This window comes from Cydia pomonella, chromosome 10 (assembly GCF_033807575.1).
Source record: "Cydia pomonella isolate Wapato2018A chromosome 10, ilCydPomo1, whole genome shotgun sequence".
NCBI lineage: Eukaryota > Metazoa > Arthropoda > Insecta > Lepidoptera > Tortricidae > Cydia > Cydia pomonella.
Window position 1 is genome coordinate 927,975 of NC_084712.1, and position 19,005 is coordinate 946,979.

General features: G+C 38.8%; 2 protein-coding genes across 3 annotated transcripts in view; both read left to right on the top strand.

Moving 5' to 3' along the window:
* LOC133521799 (uncharacterized) overlaps positions 1-19,005 on the top strand; it is a 36,686-nt gene that overhangs the window by 16,440 nt on the left and 1,241 nt on the right. The window contains exons 1-2 of one of the 2 annotated variants that reach the window (XM_061856863.1): positions 16,131-17,548; positions 18,163-18,207. In XM_061856863.1, coding sequence (XP_061712847.1) covers positions 17,504-17,548; positions 18,163-18,207 — 90 coding nt within the window. In that variant the 5' untranslated portion in view covers positions 16,131-17,503. Of the gene's footprint in view, positions 1-16,130; positions 17,549-18,162; positions 18,208-19,005 lie in introns of those variants that run through there. The other variant, XM_061856862.1, reaches the window with a different exon arrangement.
* Positions 1,220-14,787, top strand: LOC133521704 (uncharacterized). The gene is made up of 3 exons (XM_061856770.1): positions 1,220-1,312; positions 7,421-7,699; positions 13,443-14,787. Exons 1-3 carry the CDS (start codon positions 1,220-1,222, stop codon positions 14,247-14,249), a joined length of 1,179 nt encoding a protein of 392 aa, XP_061712754.1. The 3' UTR covers positions 14,250-14,787.

Consider the following 19,005-nt stretch of genomic DNA (forward strand, 5'->3'; position numbering starts at 1 on the left):
CTAAACTATTGTCCCAATTTTTTTAGTTTTTTTAATTAACAAGTTTATTTTTCGTCTTGTTTGCGTTGTACACGTATGTACGTAAACCGCCGTAGGTAAGTTTTGTATGAAGAGAAACTTTTACGAACGCCTTATATTGGGCGAGTTTTAATCCTGCAACAAACATATGGAAGTATTAGGTTGATGTTGCGAAAGAAAGTAGGTATAATCAAGGTTCTTAAACGTCTTAAGATTGTTTAAAAAAGTTACCTTTGAAAATATTTGAGGACTTCGTCTGTTGATATTGGGAACAATCGAATCAGTTGCGGTTTCGAGGGCACAATTCGTGGTCTTATTGGATATATTTAGGCATACGTTTTATCTTTATTTAAGCCTTTTAACCCTGAAACAGAAAAAACTGCACATTATCTTAAAAATTCTCCGGGATCTTGAAGTAATTATCATAACCTCAAAATTTTCTAATGGTTAAGATCAACGAGCATGATTTTACTTACATTGTAGGCATCTTGACTTTGCTTATGGTCATGCACAATATTATTTAATATATTGATATTTATTTTAATGCTGGGAGCAGAAATTTCTCTTGAATTAGCAGCGATTCGGAATGTAAACAAACAAGATGGACGATCCACATTCTACAGATAAAACACAGATTACACGCGATTTTGGAATTATTCGAACACAGTGTTGCTAGCCCGCGATTTTTAAAATTTGCCGCGTTTTTCTACTGACAAGATTTGCTTGACCAACTATATTTAAAACTACAGCTAGAAATAAGGAGACTCTAAGTGTTCATATAAATGATGACATAATTCAGCCCGTAGATAGCACCAAAATATTGGGTATTCACCTAGATGCACTATTAAACTGGAAAGACGAATTGAACAGTATTGATAACTCAATTAGTTCTGCTTGTTATGCTATTCGCAGCCTTAGGGCCGAATTGACTGTCGAACAACTTAGGATGGTGTACTTTGCTCTTGTAGAATCCAAACTCCGCTACAGTATAAAACTTTGGGGCAACAGCTATAGATACAACATAAATCGCGCTTTCGTGGCCCAAAAAGATGCAATACGTGCTATAGCTAGGCTTCCTCCATGGGAAAGTTGTAAAGAACACTTCAAGAGTCTAAAAATACTTACTGTACCTAGTCTTTACATACTAATTCTCTTAACAGATGTTATCAAGCATCGCAATCGTTATGAAACGGAATCGGAAATGGTGTCGCGGGAAGCATCTAGGACTAAGAACTTGACATCAAAAGTAGCTCCGCGACTGGAGGTTGTAGAACACAGCGCCAGAGTTCAAGCGGTCAGATTGTTTAACAAGATGCCTACAGATTTTAAAGTTTTAAAATGTTCCGCAACATTTAGAGACAAGTTAAAATTATATTTGTTAGAGAAATGACATTAGTGATTTTTAATGAATACATTTTATTGATCGTACTGACATTATAATATTTATTATTTTATTACTATTTTCAATTGATTTATGAATTTGCTTTGGCTGATTGTCGAAATGTTTTAATGTCATAATAGAATTTATTATTTGTGTTATTATTTATGTTTTGCATGCCTATTTGTTTTTTCTTATTGGTATTCTATTGTATAGGTGTACTCACTAGGTTAATATTAATTGTATATATGTATAAGGAATATTCAAACACGATGTAAATTGTTCTTGAATAAATAAACTGAAACTGAAACTGAATACTTAGACAACGATATATATAATATAGAAATATTTATAAATACTTAAATACATAGAAAACACCCATGACTCAGGAACAAATATCCATGCTCATCATACGAATAAATGCCCTTACCAGGATTTGAACCCGGGACCATCGGCTTCGTAGGCAGAGTCGCTACCCACTAGGCCAAACTGGTCGTCATATTGAGGTGTGCAATTATAGTACATTGTGCAACAAGGGGGTAAGCGAAATATTGGGCATAAGGGAATTAAAGACCCGAGTTTGCAATATTATTACCCACGGAGATGCAATGTTTTACATCACATTTGCACATTGTTACCTAGTGTTAAACAACCATTAGTTTAAGTTAGCTTAAGTTACTTATAAGAATTGGCTACTTGACACATGTTGAATATTATATCAAAATTTTGTTAAATGGATAGAAAATGAGTCATCCATTAAAGTATATTGAGATTATAAAATAATACAAGGCTCCGAAATCTCAAAAAAAAAAATCTTTTTTTTTTTAATAGAAAAGAAAATGGTACCATTCGATTCCTTACATTTTATTGAAAAATAAATTGTATGACAACTATACACATAAACGCAATATTTCAGGGTCAAAATGGCAATTTCCTTGAAGGACAGACTTATATGATGTGACGTCACATCACCTTATCATTTTGTTAGAGGCGTTTCAATCGTCGACTGCGGGCGTCAAACTTTAACTCTCATTTCTGATCTTTGTGTTGCTTAAATGCCATGCGTCCCATATAGACATGTGATCCTCAGGAAAATCAAGATCGTTTGACATTATTTACAAAAAACAGTCAAGTAGCCAATTACCATGCCCTTACAGGGCTCATGTTTGAAACTTATATTTCATAAGAACTTATGTACAACATGAAAGCAAATAAACTACTTGAATACTTGTCTAAGTACAGTCAGCGTCAAATACTTTGTAGCAACCAAAGTGGCCAAATAGTTCGGTACACCATATATTTAGTATGGTGTACCGAACTATTTGGCCACTTTGACTGCTACAAAGTATTTGACACTGACTGTACCTACAACACAACACAAGCCTTATTGAGCTTACTGTGGGACTTAGTCAATTTGTGTGATAATGTCCTACAATATTTATTTATTTTATTGATATTTATTTACCTACCTACAGAAGGGTATACATACATCAAGGTATCAGCGCAGATCATTTCAATATTATGATGCATTTAAATTGCAGCGGTGGTATTCATAGAATGTAGTTTAATATTAAAAATTCAACACCAGAGCACAGCTAGTTAGGCTATGGGTTACTGGGTAGGGTGCCCATAGGTTTCACATATTTTTTAAAGATTTTTACCACATTCCTTTGGTATACATTGGTGTTTGGTATGATTTATTTTTTATATCGACGTCATTTGATTTTCACACGTAGCATAACGTATTATCTTATTCGGATTTCATTTATTTATTCAAGATACCTTCTAGTGACCTTCAACAAGAAGAAGGTTTGGTCGAAGGGTGTCAAGTTTCGGCGGTTCCGCGGCCGGCTCGCTGACACTGCGAGGTTGCGTAATGCATCGCAACCATAATTTGTTTTGTAGTTTTTCGTTTCAAAATATATTTTTATAATATATATACCGATATAGGTTTTTGACGACCGGTCTGGCCTCGTGGGTAGTGACCCTGCCTATGAAGCCGATGGTCCCGGGTTCAAATCCTGGTAAGGGCATTTATTCGTGTGATGAGCATGGATATTTGTTCCTGAGTCATGGGTGTTTTCTATGTATTTAAGTATTTATAAATATTTATATATTATATATATCGTTGTCTAAGTACCCTCAACACAAGCCTTATTGAGCTTACTGTGGGACTTAGTCAATTTGTGTAATAATGTCCTATAATATTTATTATTATTATTATTATTATTTGTCTGTCTTACCATATCTCGGGACCATGGGGTCCCGGACCTTTGGGAGGCATACGTGGGGCCGAAGCCAACAGCGCAGAGGCCCTTTAAGACAAATTAATCTACAAGCAAGGGATACACGTCGCGGATACCATCTCCGAGCGCACAATATGATACATCCGGAGATGGTCCCCGCCAGGTGCAAAGACTATTGCAGTGCAGCACTTTTGTGCTGCGATGGGATCTAAGGTCATAAGGCTATTGATTTGAAAGTTGGATGGACTGGATAATAGGCTATGGGAGGAGACTAGCGGACACCTGCCGTGACAATCAGTCTCGGAATTGTGTAAGACAGGCGGTGACTCGCCAACTCATTGAGTGGGCCCCACAACGGCCGCACGCACAGTGCGACAATAGGGCAACACTTTGGAGCGGCTGTGAGGTTGTCGAGAGGTGAGTCTGCGGAAGCCAGATCCCGGTAATCCGTTCAGCAGGCCGCCGGCGTTATGACATTTTACACTTCCAACCTGGAGCATAGGTCCCGCTCTTGCGACTCCACTCTGGCCGGCCGGTGAAGGCAAGCGCAGAGGCGAGGGCCTAATAAAAGGGCCCTCTGGAATAGGGGTCCGCGGTGTCGCCACTCACCGTCAGCTCGCCACAAGCTGCCCCCGCGGGTTTATTATTATTATTATTATATGTTAGTTTTAAGGTATTAGATATAGGTAGGTCCTCGTATCTATGTGCCACTAGTTAGTTGCCTGAAATACGTAGTTTTTCATTTCATTTTATTCTGATTAAAAAACCATCCCTGATCTTTGACAAAATTAAATTGGACTCTTTTTAAGACACTGGCCGATGTAGCTCAAAACCGGGATAAGTGGAAGAAGACACAATATTCCAATAGGCCCAATTCCCCAGCAGTGGAACCCAATAGGCTTGCAATAATTGTTACACAATAATAAATTCTTAATAATATTAGCAATTCAACTAAAACACATGAATTATTCCTTCATTCTTTTTTTTATTTAGCCTGTAAGAGTTTCCCACTGCTGGGCAAAGGCCTCCCCTCTTTCTCGCCTTTTGGTCCTATCCAATGCATACTCGCATCATCCTTTACAAAATGTATCAAGGTCGTCCCGCCATCTCTGTTTTAGTCTTCCACCGCCCCGAGATCCATCCTGAGGGACCCAGTCTGTGGCTAGTTTGGTCCATCGATCGGGTTCCATTCGCACTGAAAAAAATAGATAGCCGAACTGGTTTTGTAACTTTACTAAATAACTAAACTACGGTTATAAGAAAATAAACTTTGCATAAATTTACAAACTTATTTTGTAGTGTATACCCAGTACCTGAACACTGATAGCCAAACACGGTTTTGTAACATATAACACATAGTTCGCAAGTCCCAATTTTTGTGTAAACAGTAACCAAAATTTTGTTACAGTTATGCAAACATTTCTTTCAGTGCGGCAGACGTGCCCTGCCCAGTCCCACTAGCTTGGCGGCCTTCATCCACAAAGCCGGTTATGGAACGCAGTTCGGTGTTTCTAACACGGTTGGCTCTGCGACCACTCAGTATGCTGCGTTCCATTGCTCTTTGGCAAATCTTGAGTCTCAACTTCGGCATCGTAGCTGAGGATAGACAGGATACACATGTCGACGAAGTTTGCGCTTTAAAGAGTGGGAGGTTGCCCTTCATTAGCGTCTTCAAGGACCAGAAGCTCTTCCAGGCGTTTGCGATACGGCGATCGATTTCTTTGAACTGCCTGTTGTCATAGGATATTAACTGGCCCAAGTAGATATACTTGTTGACATACTGCATATCCCGCCCATCTACCGCTACACTACGTTTTGCGCGATTGATCATCAACTGTGTCTTGGTTGACATCATCACAACATTCCTGGTGAGTCCGACTTCAAGGCTTGGCACGGAAAGTTTTTGGAGCATTTGTTAGAGTTGGGATGCGGTGTGGGAGTATAGGACAATGTCGTCGGCAAAGCGCATATTAGTTAACCTTTTGTCGCCGACGTCGATTCCCATTTACCTTGCTCTCGTTAATTCGCATCCATTTTGCGTCGATTATTATTAAAAGGCACCCGATGGATATTCATAAAGCTTGTCAAATGATAGCGGGTACGCTTGACCGCTAAACGCTAAATTATGAAAGCGAAATTTGACCTACTTCTCGATTTCCGATTAAGCTGAAAACTTTGGCCAGATTTTGGCCATAAACCGACCGGATCCGGCCGGTATTAAGTATTTGTGTAATCGTCATATCGTGCCACCCACATGAAAGAAGAAGAAATCCATTTTCACTCGTGTTTTGTTCTGTTCAACTTCATACCTCGCATCCTTCGCCTCTTCATCTAAAACGCACAGCGCGTGCTGTATTTAGGCGTTTTTTTTATTTTACCGGGATCCGGTGATTTTTACCGGAAACGATAGCTCCTGAAAAGTGCCGGATCCGGCCGGATTACCGCCTGGAGCTGATCTGATGATGGAGACAGGAGGTGGCAATCGGAACTCTGTGACAAAACAACGTAAACAATCGTGTTTGGGGTTGTTAGAATTGTATCGATGAATATTAGTTGTCTGTGGAAAGAAAAGTGCAGTCAGCGATAAAATCTTTAACGAAAATATTTTTTTTTTGCCAAAAACGTACATACATTTTCATTGCCGTTTTCTGTAAACAATTACAACTTTGCTAGGCTTGGTATGAGTTTTAAGTCGAGTACAAACTGCTTTACGAATATTAAGTAAAATTAAGTGTCCACACAGGGCCGGATTTAGGGAAGGGCAACCGGGGCTACTGCCCCGGGCCTCCACAAAAGAGGGGCCCCCCACAATAGAGAATTCGGTAAATTTACCATTTTATTTGGAAAAAATTTGGGGCCAGGGGGCCTCCACTCCTTTATTGTCCGAGGCCTCCAGACCTCTAAATACGGCATTGTGTCCACAGATTGATCGAGCTTTTATCGACTAATGGCCCAGTGCGGCGATGATATTGCTTCATTTGTCTCATTTTATTACATATGCATTTATCTTGTCAATGAGAAATGAAATACTTACTCGTCGCAAAATGTTTGCTCTCAATTTTGCTCATGAATGGACAACTGGGCCTAATTTAGAAATCAGTCGGGAAAACTTTGCTACGTCGGTTTACGTATTTTTTTCTAAGACACTCGCCATACAAATTTGAAAAAGTAGGGTTCAACGAGCCTATATAGTAATTAATAGAATCAGGCGTCTCTTGGCGGAAATGTGTTTCATACAATGTTTTGTATGTATGTATACCATACACTTTTTATTTTATAAATCCAAATCTTAATAATAGGTATTATTATCTGTCTCAGACCGTGGAGACCTTTTGCATCTCCAAACTTAATGTATGTTTTTACTGTGGAGTCTCTGTGATATTGCATAGGTAATATACTTATTGCATACATACTAGTTATGTATGCCGTAGCATTAGCTTATAAGCCTGTTAGTTTAATAGTCTTGACCCTGTTTAATTTATATAATTTCATTTTGACGCTTGGAGAGACTTTACACCTGACATTGGGGACCTTTTACATCTCCAAATTTAATGTCATTACATTAATCACCATAGAGACTGTGACATACATAATATTAATTATTAAACAAGTTACTAGTTTTAAATATTTGGGTCACTGGGTCACGGATACCCTAAAAGACGACGTCGACCTAGAAAGGGAACGCAGAGCACTATCGGTCAGGGGTAATATGCTCTCACGCAGGTTTGCACGCTGTACACGCGAAGTTAAGGTAACTTTGTTTAAATCTTACTGTCAGACGCTGTACACGTGTAGCCTATGGAGTGATTACACCAATAGGACGTTTAGTGCTCTGCGGGTCCAATACAACAATGCCTTTCGAGGACTGCTGGGGCTGCCCTGGCGCTGCAGCGCGTCGGGCATGTTCGCCGACAGCGGCACGGACGGCTTCCACGCCGTGCTGCGCAAGCGCGTGGCGTCCCTGTGGGCGCGCGTGCAGGGCAGCCCTAACACTCTATTAAAGGTGGTCGCCGAGAAGATGGACAGTCCTATGATCACCCACTGGATGTCCATGCATGTGAGACCAAATAATAATTTTAATTTCATTTAATTTAATTTAATTTAATTTGATTTGTTTTAATTTAATTTGATTTGATTTGTTTTAATTTGATTTAATTTGATTTGATTTAATTTAATTTAATTTAATTTAAGTTATTTAATTAATTATTTTAATGTAGATTTTATTTATATTAAGTAAATTATTAGACTATAAATTATTCATTATAGTTAAGCAAAACTATGGATAATTATGTCCGAAATAAACGATTTCATTCATTCATTCATTCATTCATTCATTCATTAATACTAGAAATAAGCATTAGCTCGCAGTGTCCTTCACTCGGCTCCATGACATTAAAAAATCATTCGTGGGTGTAAGATTTTATAATAGGTTTCCAAATAACATCACTGAATTGTAAATTTAAATATTATGTAAAACGTAAGCTTATTTTTAACGCCTATTGTAGCACACAAGACTACATGAATGATGAAGCACCGTGGGATTGAGTGTGACTGAAAACAATTAATAATTTATTATTGTGTCAATAATTATGAAATTGATTCAATCATCAATGTAATTAATTTTTTTTTGCATTTACATTTTATTCCAGAAAATTCGACGATCTTATTGTGAAATTCTTATTAGCAAGTTTGACATCTCTACAATATAATAATAATAATACTTGGCTCACGAGATAACCGCCATGTGGGATGTTGATTCGACGATCATTGTCCCGATAGTCGTTTCAGCGAACGGTCTCATAGCGAAGAGTCTCGACCAACACCTTGAGACAACACTCTCGCTAGGTGGTTGGATCAAGGGTCAGATGCAGAAGGCGGTGATCTTGGACACGGCGCGTATAATACAATGGTTCCTCTCTCTCTCTGCGGCCCTGACCACCGGCAGGTTGAGCCCTGCCCCGCTGCTGGTGGCACCCTAGGTTAGGTTTTTTATAATATCTTTATATGTATTTTGTATTATTTTTGTATAAGTTTTTGTATTTTACTTTTACATCAATATTATAAAATCCTAGCCTAATATGAATGAAAAATAAAGAACATAATAATAATAACCCAGCTGAAATCACATACGCCCTTCTCGTAGAAAAAGTGCAAAAAACATTTCTTAGGTTCTTGTATAAGAAGTTGTATACTTACTATCCATTCTTATATCCGACCAAGTACTTGAAAGGATCATTAGGTTTTAATTCTCTTGCAGTCAGACGCAATTACAATCTCCTGGTGACAGCATGTGGGGTTTTACGTGGCGAGACAGACTGTCCTGAACTGGTAGGACGAACTGTTAGACTCGCTATGCCATTTGTGCCCAAAAATCTCCTGCGACCGCGAAGTCACAAGTTTTTGGCCGTCCCAATTACACGCACTGTAGCACATAAAAATTCGCCTGCTGTACGGGCTCTAAGGCTGCTGAACTCCCTTCTGTCATGGGCACCAGATTGTGATATGTTTGCAAGTCGATGGACGGCTGTGTATCAGATGTGTCTGCGGTATTGCGAGGTGATGGACGAAAGTTGATTGTGATCTGTTTTTCCTAGTATGTAATCCTATTATATAATCTGAATTGTACAGTGCTTTGGTCTCGACTGTAATGCTGTATGTCTTTCCCATCACGGAACAATGGTGTTCCGGACCTTTGGAAGGCGTGCGCGGAGCCGAAGCCAACACGTAGAGACCCTTTTGACACTTTAATGAAATGTAAGGGGTACACCTAGCGGATGTTGCCCTTGCCCGCGTCATGGGACGCACGCAGAGGCAGCACCCGCCAGGGTGTAAGGACTATTTGAGAGTTGATGGAATCTAAAATGGACTGAGCTATTGGGTGAAAGCGATGGACTAAATTTTTTTTTTTAATTCCGCTACCTAAAGGTTGTCTGGAAGAGATCGCTTTTTAGCGATAAGACCGCCTGTTGTTTACCTCTTCTTTATGTGTTGTATTATTTGTACTGTTTCTGTATTGAGGTGTGCAATAAAGTATATTTGTATTGTATTGTAAATACTGGGCTATGGGATAAAAAACCGGACGCCTGCCTAATAAAACGGTATTCAATTTTATTTCCGGCTGACGGTGACTCACCCCCACAAGATGGGCCCCCACAAAAAGCGACATCTAGGATGGCTCAAGGGCAACACCGGTGTGAGCGGCTCAGGGGTGTCGAGAGGTGTACGCCGCTTTCTACCCAGCCAACTGTGTGCTGTGCCAACTCGCGTCTTATGCAATTTTTCACTTCCACCCCTGGAGCTTATAGCTCTAACGACTCCACTCTGGGCGGCCGGCTAAGGCAAGCCAGAGGCAGAGAATCCTGTCCCACCCACCCTCCTTGCGGCTAACAGAACTCCCCAGGAGCACTCGGGTACGTGAGGTCGCTACTCCCCAACAGCTCGCCACAGGCTGCCCTGCGTTGACTGATTGCACTGGTAAAATTCAGCCTATATACGTCCCACTGCTGGACACAGGCCTCCTCTCATGCGCGAGAGCCCTCTACAATAATTCAATGTTTTTTAAGAACAATAATAATTGTATCAATAAATTGTTCTGACAAAAACCTCACTTTTGACACTGACATATCCGATCAATATCGTATATAGACCTAATATTAAAGTTCGAATCCGGCCGTAGGTCAAAACAGGACTATCCTGCCCGCGTAGCCAACATGCCAACCATTAACGCTCCGAAGCGTAGCGTAGTCATCTCTCTTTATCACTCTTCCATATTAGTGCGACAGTGACAGTTGCGTTTCGTTCGCTACGGAGCGTTAACCATTGGCATCTTGGCTACGCTGACTGGGGGCCTAGCCAAGATGACAATCGTTGATAGAAAATGCCAATCAAAACTTCATTAATGTGTAATGTATTCAATAATGTATATAAATAGTCACTTGACTTCACCATCTGCCAGCCAGATACATTTTATCTTTTAGTTTGGCATTTGTCGATGCGCAGTTGTCATATTGGCTACCCCTCCTGCACTTCCGTAATATAATTTTATGTTTTGTTCCTGTTTCCCTTAAAATTGTTATTTTTTATGTGTTTCATATGTTAATTTATATGTGTTATATGTATTGGATGAGATTAGCTTATAGTCTGTATCTTTAGGTATTTAAAAAAAGGTAAACAAACAATTTGTACATTTTCGGGTAGTTTTAATATTTATTGGTTAACCAACCAAATACAAAACCGCCTGGATCTGTCACTGAACAACCTGACTTTAAACCTACATTATTTGATCATGTAATGTTTTCATCTACCCTCAACTGCCTTAAGGAGCCATTTGAGGGTAGATTTTGTTTACCTTTTTTTAATACCTAAAGATACAGACTATAGGACCGGGGCAAGTGGCGTACTGGAAGAGAGGCCTATTTATTTATTTATTTAATCTTTATGGCACAATACATGAAGGTACAATAGCGGACTTAATGCCTTAAGGCATTCTCTACCAGTCAACCAATGGGTTAAACCAGAAAGATTTACTTTAAAAGACACTGCACCTACTTAATGTGCAGTGTCTTTTAAAGTAAATGAATTTGTAACCGAGACTATATATGAATATAAACTATATATAGATAAACTTACACATATACTTAATACAAATAAACATACATATATTAATACATACATAATTATACCAAGTGTGAATCATTAAGTTGTTATGCTCAGCTTGGCCTATGCTCAGCAGTGGGCGATAAAGGGCTGATATGATGATGATGATGATATGTATTCCGTAAATGTGTTATATATGATATTTATTTATGTATGTGTATAATTTGCTATTATTATCTCTCAACTTCTATCACTCACTGCATCACCTACTCACATTACTTGTTTTTTTACCTTGTCTCCACTACCCTAAGGTTGTCTGGAAGAGATCGCTCTTTAGCGATAACGTCGCCCGTTGTCTACCATAGTCTAAATTGTGTGTTTAATTACAAATTATGTCATTATGTACTTTTCATATTGGTGAGCAATAAAGAATATTTGTATTGTATTGTATTGTACTGTCCCAGATAGTTCCGCAGCCTGGCCACCCGAATGTAAACACCGTGGCTAAGCGTCGTCGTGTTTTCATATTCATGCCCATTCCCCCTTGTTTTAACCAAAACACGTTTTGCAATTCGTTTGCCGTGAAAAATATGCGCGTCTGTCGTCTCAGGCGTTTTTTCATTTTTAACAGCTTCATACATTGTAATGCTGTTAATTCAGGGGTGTATTTTAAATAACAAGTAGCTTTTAAAATGCATTTCGCTTTTCTGCATTTTAGAATCCTTGAAATTGGAATGCTGGTTGGGTGTATTCTCATTTTTCCCCGCCGGGCACGGGGAATAGATGTATTCATATGAATCATTCCTATTTGTCCTCGCCACGTGTATTTCGGCAGACACGTGGGATCATTTAAATGTCACAATGTAAGTTAGAATTTCCCTCCTAATCAGGACTCTAACCTAACCTATTTTTCAAAACGGTCGGTAGTTAATAAAGGCAAATGTCTCATAAAATATAAATATTGGTAAGTACCTAATAATAGTAGACTGCCTCAAAATGACCCGCGCAGCGGACGGGCTTTACCGGCAAAAAGAATGAGGCCAGTACAGCGATGTCACTCACGAATTCGAGCCAATCGTGCAGTCTAACGCCACAACGCGATTGGTTGATGAGTTCGCTTCACGCGCGCGATTGGTCGCAACTGGTTGCGTTAGACTGCACGATTGGCTCAAATTGGTGAGTGACACCACTGAACTAGCACCATTCTTAGTGCCCGTAAGGCCCTTCCTTAGATATTTATGTCAATGGTATCGATTCAAAAACATCTATTTCACTTTAGACGCGATTGAACAAATATTTTGGAAATTTAAGATGCTAAGCGGTCTTTAAGATCATCAGTTGTCAATTTTGGTCATGACATGACCAATGAATTCATATAAATAAGGAGAAAATCAATGTCCGCAAACCTTGTTCATGATTTGCCCCCGTTTTGAATAAATGTGACATGCGTCTGCCTCGGCAGCCAGCTGGAGTCAACTAAGGTGCGCCCTGCTTGTAGCTCATTCGACACCCTTTCGCAAGGGTGTGAGGGGTCTCGTCCGCATTTCTGCTACGGAGACCCCCATCCTCGTGGGGCGGTTCTTTCTCGTCGTTTTTGGGACGATCGAGCGTCAGGTGCGGACCAGCTTTATCGCAACGCCGTGACCCCTAGCCTGGTGATACCAGGGGGCCTACCGCGAAAACCGAAATTCGCAAATTGCGGGGATCTTTCTCTTTTACTCTTACTAGGACGTAATTAGAGTGACAGAGAAAACTTCGATTGACACGGTTAAAGCCCTGGGCTATAACCGCGAAAATGCGCAGCAGTGAAGGCGATCGGCAGCTTAGGCTGCGTTCACAAGCTCGTTATGGCAAAGAATATGTCTTCTGACGCATAATTTGTCTGGACCCTCTCAAAGTCTTATTCATGATGTTGATAGCAACATTGTAGAGCGCTACCACAGCATAGTAGCCAAATTAATTGGTGGAAAAAGACTTTTCCCTGAAACAATCGTACGCCACACGTTGTAACGCTGCAGCTGCATCATTCAATACAAAAAAAGGGGTGTCGCGGCTATATAAACATATTGTACAAAATAGCCCGAGGGGGAGGTTAAGATTGCTGGAAGAAAGAAGAATAAAGAAAAGGACCTTAAATAAGAAATATCCTAAAAAGAAACCCTGCGCTTCTGTTCACCAAAAAAGACCCAAATTATGGCGATCAGTGTCAAAAACCAGACATGCCAGATGGAATCCTTGACAAAATGAAGGAAGAGTTTATGCGTTCTTTAAAAAAAACTGATAGCGAAAGAGACCAAATTCAAAAGAAAACTATCCTGCAAAGAGATTGCAGTGAGTGGATAGAGCTGCGAAGGTCGTTACTCACTGCGTCGAATTTCGGCCTCGTGATAAAAAGAAAGCAACGCTCAAAATGTGCCAACATGGTCAAGAAGATAATATATGGTACAAATTTGGAACATGTTGCATCTATTAAACATGGACTCATTAATGAACAAAGAGCAAGCAGGCAGCTGGCTCAACAAGAATGTCTAAATATTAAGCCATGTGGTCTATTTATTGACCAAGAGCTGCCGTTTCTAGGAGCCTCGCCCGATGGTGTCTCAGGAGACACCATTGTGGAACTGAAGTGCCCAATAACCGCAAACAGATTAGGGCTCGAAGAAGCTGTAAAGAAAAAAAAAGTAAATTTTTGGACCATTAAAAAGGATGGTTCTTGGGACATCAATAAAAACCACAACTGGTATTTCCAAGTGCAAGGACAGTTGCACGTGACACAAAAAAGTCAATGTTTGTTTGCTGTTTGGTCAAGCGACAACGAGGCCCTAAAAACGGAACGTATAACCAAGGACGATGCATTTTGGGAGAACAAAATGAAGGAAAAATTAGTCAAGTTCTACATGGACTGTATGTTGCCGGAAGTAGTCGACCCCAGGTTAACGCGGAATATACAAATACGGGAACCGTTTATCAAAGAGCCTACTGGTGGGGCTACCAAAGCAAATGACCAGTGAAATAACACTTAACTCGATGCTGATCTAATAGCTACGGCTACTGAAGTCGTAGAGTATGTACACCAGAAGACCGGTTATACGCTGAGGGTGTTCCAGCTTCGATCTCGCCACTACGTGCATTTCAACTCTTTTGTGGTGCGCGTGCCGCGACTGCTACAACACGGGAATATGGAGTGCGCCGACTTCTGACCGAAGGGTGTCGTGTTTCGGAGGTTCCGGGGCAAACTGCCGAATCCGACACAAGATTAGACGATTTAACGGAGCCACGCCGTTTTGTGTTGTGTTGTAAATAGTATCAAATATCAAACATATTCAGCAAATAGGCCAAAAACTAATAAAAGGTTGAATATAGATTTTTTTAATTCATTATATGTCTAATTTCATTGCAGACCGTTCACCAAGACGTTCTACATTACTATATTCCAACCGGTAGGAATTTTGATAAATTTAGAGCATACAGGGCTGCGATACTATACTATAGATTTCAGCTGTATGTTGAAAATAAAATAATTTGCATATAAAAATAAAATAAGTGAATAAGAATTACTTTTTATTTTAATTCATTGTATTCATCAATTTTTAACACATATAACTGCTTACACAATATTTTATTCAATAAATGTTACTCCTTATATTTTATACCCAAAAATCATTAAATCTGTTCAAAAGTTTTAATTACGGGAACCAAATAAAAACTAACTTTCTTTTAACGATGTCCTGACTATTTAATTCTTCGCTCTATGGGAAGCCTACAGTAGTTTAACGCCATCTACCGGAAGGCGTATTGGATGTCTGATCGAGATTGCTAGCCGAATGCAAGTAGTTAAGCTTCTCGCCGCTCACTTATGAATAGCGCTGGGAGCAAGTAGGCGGGGCCAAAATCCCGAATCCTCAAGGGCATTCAGTATTGACATCATCTTAAGGGCATTCGGTTCTTATTAGGAAAAAGGTAAAAGTAGGAGAAAAACTTTTTTGACGCGACTTTGTGTTGTCCAGGTCAACAAATCCTCCATATAAAGGCGAAATATTATTCGGGTCAAATTATTTTTTCTTTTATTTTATCCTAATCAACACGGATCCCCACTATTTTTGTTAGGTACACCTTGTGTGTATATCGGATGTCGATTAATAAAAAGCTATTATAACAATTCTAGACGCGCCACAAATATTCCGGTGTCTGACGATTTATTTTACACAACTTGTGGACGATTTGAATTTACAAATGAATGTCAATTTCATCTCATTTCGACATCATTTCCCAGTGGAACTCAGGATGGCGAAAAAGTAACATAATATGTTAACGAAAATATGTTCTGTGTAGAAAAATGAATAATATCTTCCAAACTAATAAAGATAAAGCGTTTTAAGCTCTCCCTGTAAAGTTGGGTGACGTGTAGATAGTAGATACGCAGTATCTACCAAAGCTACGCGGTTTTGCAATATGGGTGTAGAGTAGATACGCAGTATTTACTAGTGCTAGTTACGCGGTATTGCACTATCCCCGACGATATCAATAACAAATCAAAAATGTAATTTTTAGGGTTCCGTAACTCAAAAGAAAAAAACGGAACCCTGTTAGGATCACTTTGTTGTCCGACCGTCTGTCTGTCTGTCAAGACCCTTTATCGCGGGAACGCGTGGAGGTATCAATTTGAAATTAAAACCATTTACTCAAGTCTACAGTCCCTTCAAGTTGTGCAAAAACTAAACGTCTAAGTTAACTTGAAAAAAAAAAAACGGCCATTTATGCCGCAAAAATTTACATTTTGACACTCAAGGAAATCAATATTCATAGGGTACTTCCCGTTGACCTAAAACTATGAAATTTGGCAAATAATATCTTCTTACACTACAAATACAGGGAAAAATATCAAAACTATATATATAATATAATATATATAATAATTCAGCCTATATACGTCCCACTGCTGGGCACAGGCCTCCTCTCATGCGCGAGAGGGCTCGGGCTATAGTCCCCACGCCTAGCCCAATGCGTATTGGGGACTTCACATTCACCTTTGAATTTCTTCGCAGATGCATGCAGGTTTCCTCACGATGTTTTCCTTCACCGAAAAGCTAGTGGTAAATATCAAATGATATTTCGTACATAAGTTCCGAAAAACTCATTGGTACGAGCCAGGATTTGAACCCGCGACCTCCGGATTGCAAGTCGGACGTCATATCCACTCGGCCACCACCGCTTCAAAACTTCAAAACTATATACAGGGTGATTCAGGAGACGTGAGCAGGATCAAGCTTGAGCATTCAGTAAGTTATAAGCAACTGTTTCGTACCAGTATTTGTGAGATTAAAGTTCTTTTATTTTTTACTGTTCAATAAAAAATGTTTTAATTTATTTACGCCATGTATGGTCACCCTATTTGTATTATCCATAACAAGTGACAAATTGAATGTCTGGTTACTTTTGAAAAATCGTATCTCACTCAAGTGTGACATTTTGTTTTCTTCATAATCAAACTGCTGTCATAACGGTTAAAGAGGTTTTATCTTTCTTAATTAAGTGTTGTAGGGTGTCCATGATTGTAGATTATCAAATTTGTACTTCCCAAAAAGTTAAATAACAGAAATAAAGCGAGATTGTTTTACTTAAATATGATGATGAACGGTTCATTAACATTTACTGATTGTGTAGGCTTAGTCCTGCTCACGTCTCATGAATCATCCTGTATATTAACTATATATTTGTAAAAAAAAGTTAAATTGCATGGAACCCTCGGTGGGTGAGTCTGACTCGCAGTTGTCTGGTTTTTAATTCCGCTTTTACAGGCATACTCGTATTTATTCGGGTAGAAGTTGTTTACAAACATTTATTACGCGTTTTCTCTAACATTCGTCGAATATCATTTTCCTCCTTGTTATCGAAAACAAAAACCATTCTTCTATTAGAAAAACGTTTACATTTCGAAGTTTTGTTACATAATTGTTTTGTTTGAATTTCCAAATAAATAGCAACGGCTTGTGGTTGAATCTCATTCGTGCGAGAGAGCTTGACTAGTTGTCTTGTGTGTATCTAGATTCACATTTATTTGTTTGAAATTGTATACTAAAATTATACAATTATACTTATATTATACGAATATACAGTCGTTTTATAAGTAATGAATATGTGTAGGCCACGTGGAAAACACAAGTGACATTATCGCAATAGACTTGGAGTGAAGGAACCGACTGAATTTGAACATTCAACATACTTAGTTAAAAGTTTGACTAGTCTTATAGTTTACTGTGACAAAATGAAAATGCTTTTGATCGTGTTTATGATTGCGTATTTAGTAAACGTAAGTTTTTTAATTTTATTTTATAATACATAGGTACTACATATATCGTCGTCTACCCACCATACAAAATCGTTCACACGGCGTTTATGCGTGAAAATCGTCTAGCCGCAGTGAACGAATTTGTAAGTTGCGATACAAATTTTGCTGTCCGTACAGTATTCGACAAAATCCCATATACGGTATACGGGAAAAATTTACGACGTGTGATCCTAGCTTAGATTGTCTGGAATAGATCGCTTTTTAGCGATAAGACCGCCTGTTCTATTATCCTTTAAAATTTAGTTGTAGTTTTACATGTATGTAAAATGTATAATTGTTGGTGCAATAAAGAATATTTACTTACTTAGAGCATTTAGACTGGAGACGCCATGTCTGTCATATTCTGTAAAAACAGATGGCCGATTTTTTTTTTGTTTTGCGCGGGGGCACATAACATACAAATAGCCATGTCAGATAAACGTCAGTCCATACAAAAGTATGCACAATTGGGCAAGGTTTTCGGCAGAGAGGTTAGCTCTTAAACTCCTGTCTAAATGCTAAGATCCTAGCTTTACCCAGCGGGGAGTAAAGAAGGCACTTTCCGTGGTATTTATTTTTAGCATTCCCTTTTCCAGGTCTCTAATGGAATATTCCCATGGTGGCTAATGCCGAGGAAAGAAGTATGTATACAAGATTTTAAATGTATTAATATGTAATACCATTAATTATGACGTTTATACTTTAACTAACTTAGTGAGTATAAAGTTTGACTGCTAGCCTAGTCGATAGTTAGCCTGCCTACAAAGTTGGACGTCCTGGGGTCGAATCCCGGTAAGGGCTTTATTTGTGTGTTCATCATAAATGTTCTTCAATTACTCTGAAACTTTATTCTAGGATTATAGTTAACTCGGTCAAAATTATTTTAGTTGCTTTGTTTTTATCCCCTTAAATCGTGACGGTGTGTAGCTTTTTCTATGGATGATTTTTAGTTTTTAATTTTTCTCAAGTAAAATATAATCTACAGTTATAATACATGTAATAGCACTCGACATTTTTTATTTATTTGATAGAATACACCAATACAAGTGTGACAGAGTGATCAGAAACAAGACGAAAAGAATTTTGACCCACCTAATTAATTGGACATTAGACATGTTTTTGTGATTTTTTCTATCGCGCTAACTTTAACCTAGTAAGTTTTGGGTGAAGTCTGCCCCTTTAAATCTTGTTTCTTCATAGATTTTGACCTTAAATAAAATGTAACGATGCAATATAAAAACTACAAGTGTGCATTACAAAAAGTACGCATTGTACAAAGAATTACGTGCATTGACCTGTTCTTATCTCTATCGTCCACACGTAATTATAATGCTGTCCCGCCCCTGATGACTACGGTCAATGACACTGTGAGAGCTGGATAACAATATTATTGTATGCGATGGAGATAGCAACAGGCGAGTCAATGTACGAAATTTCTT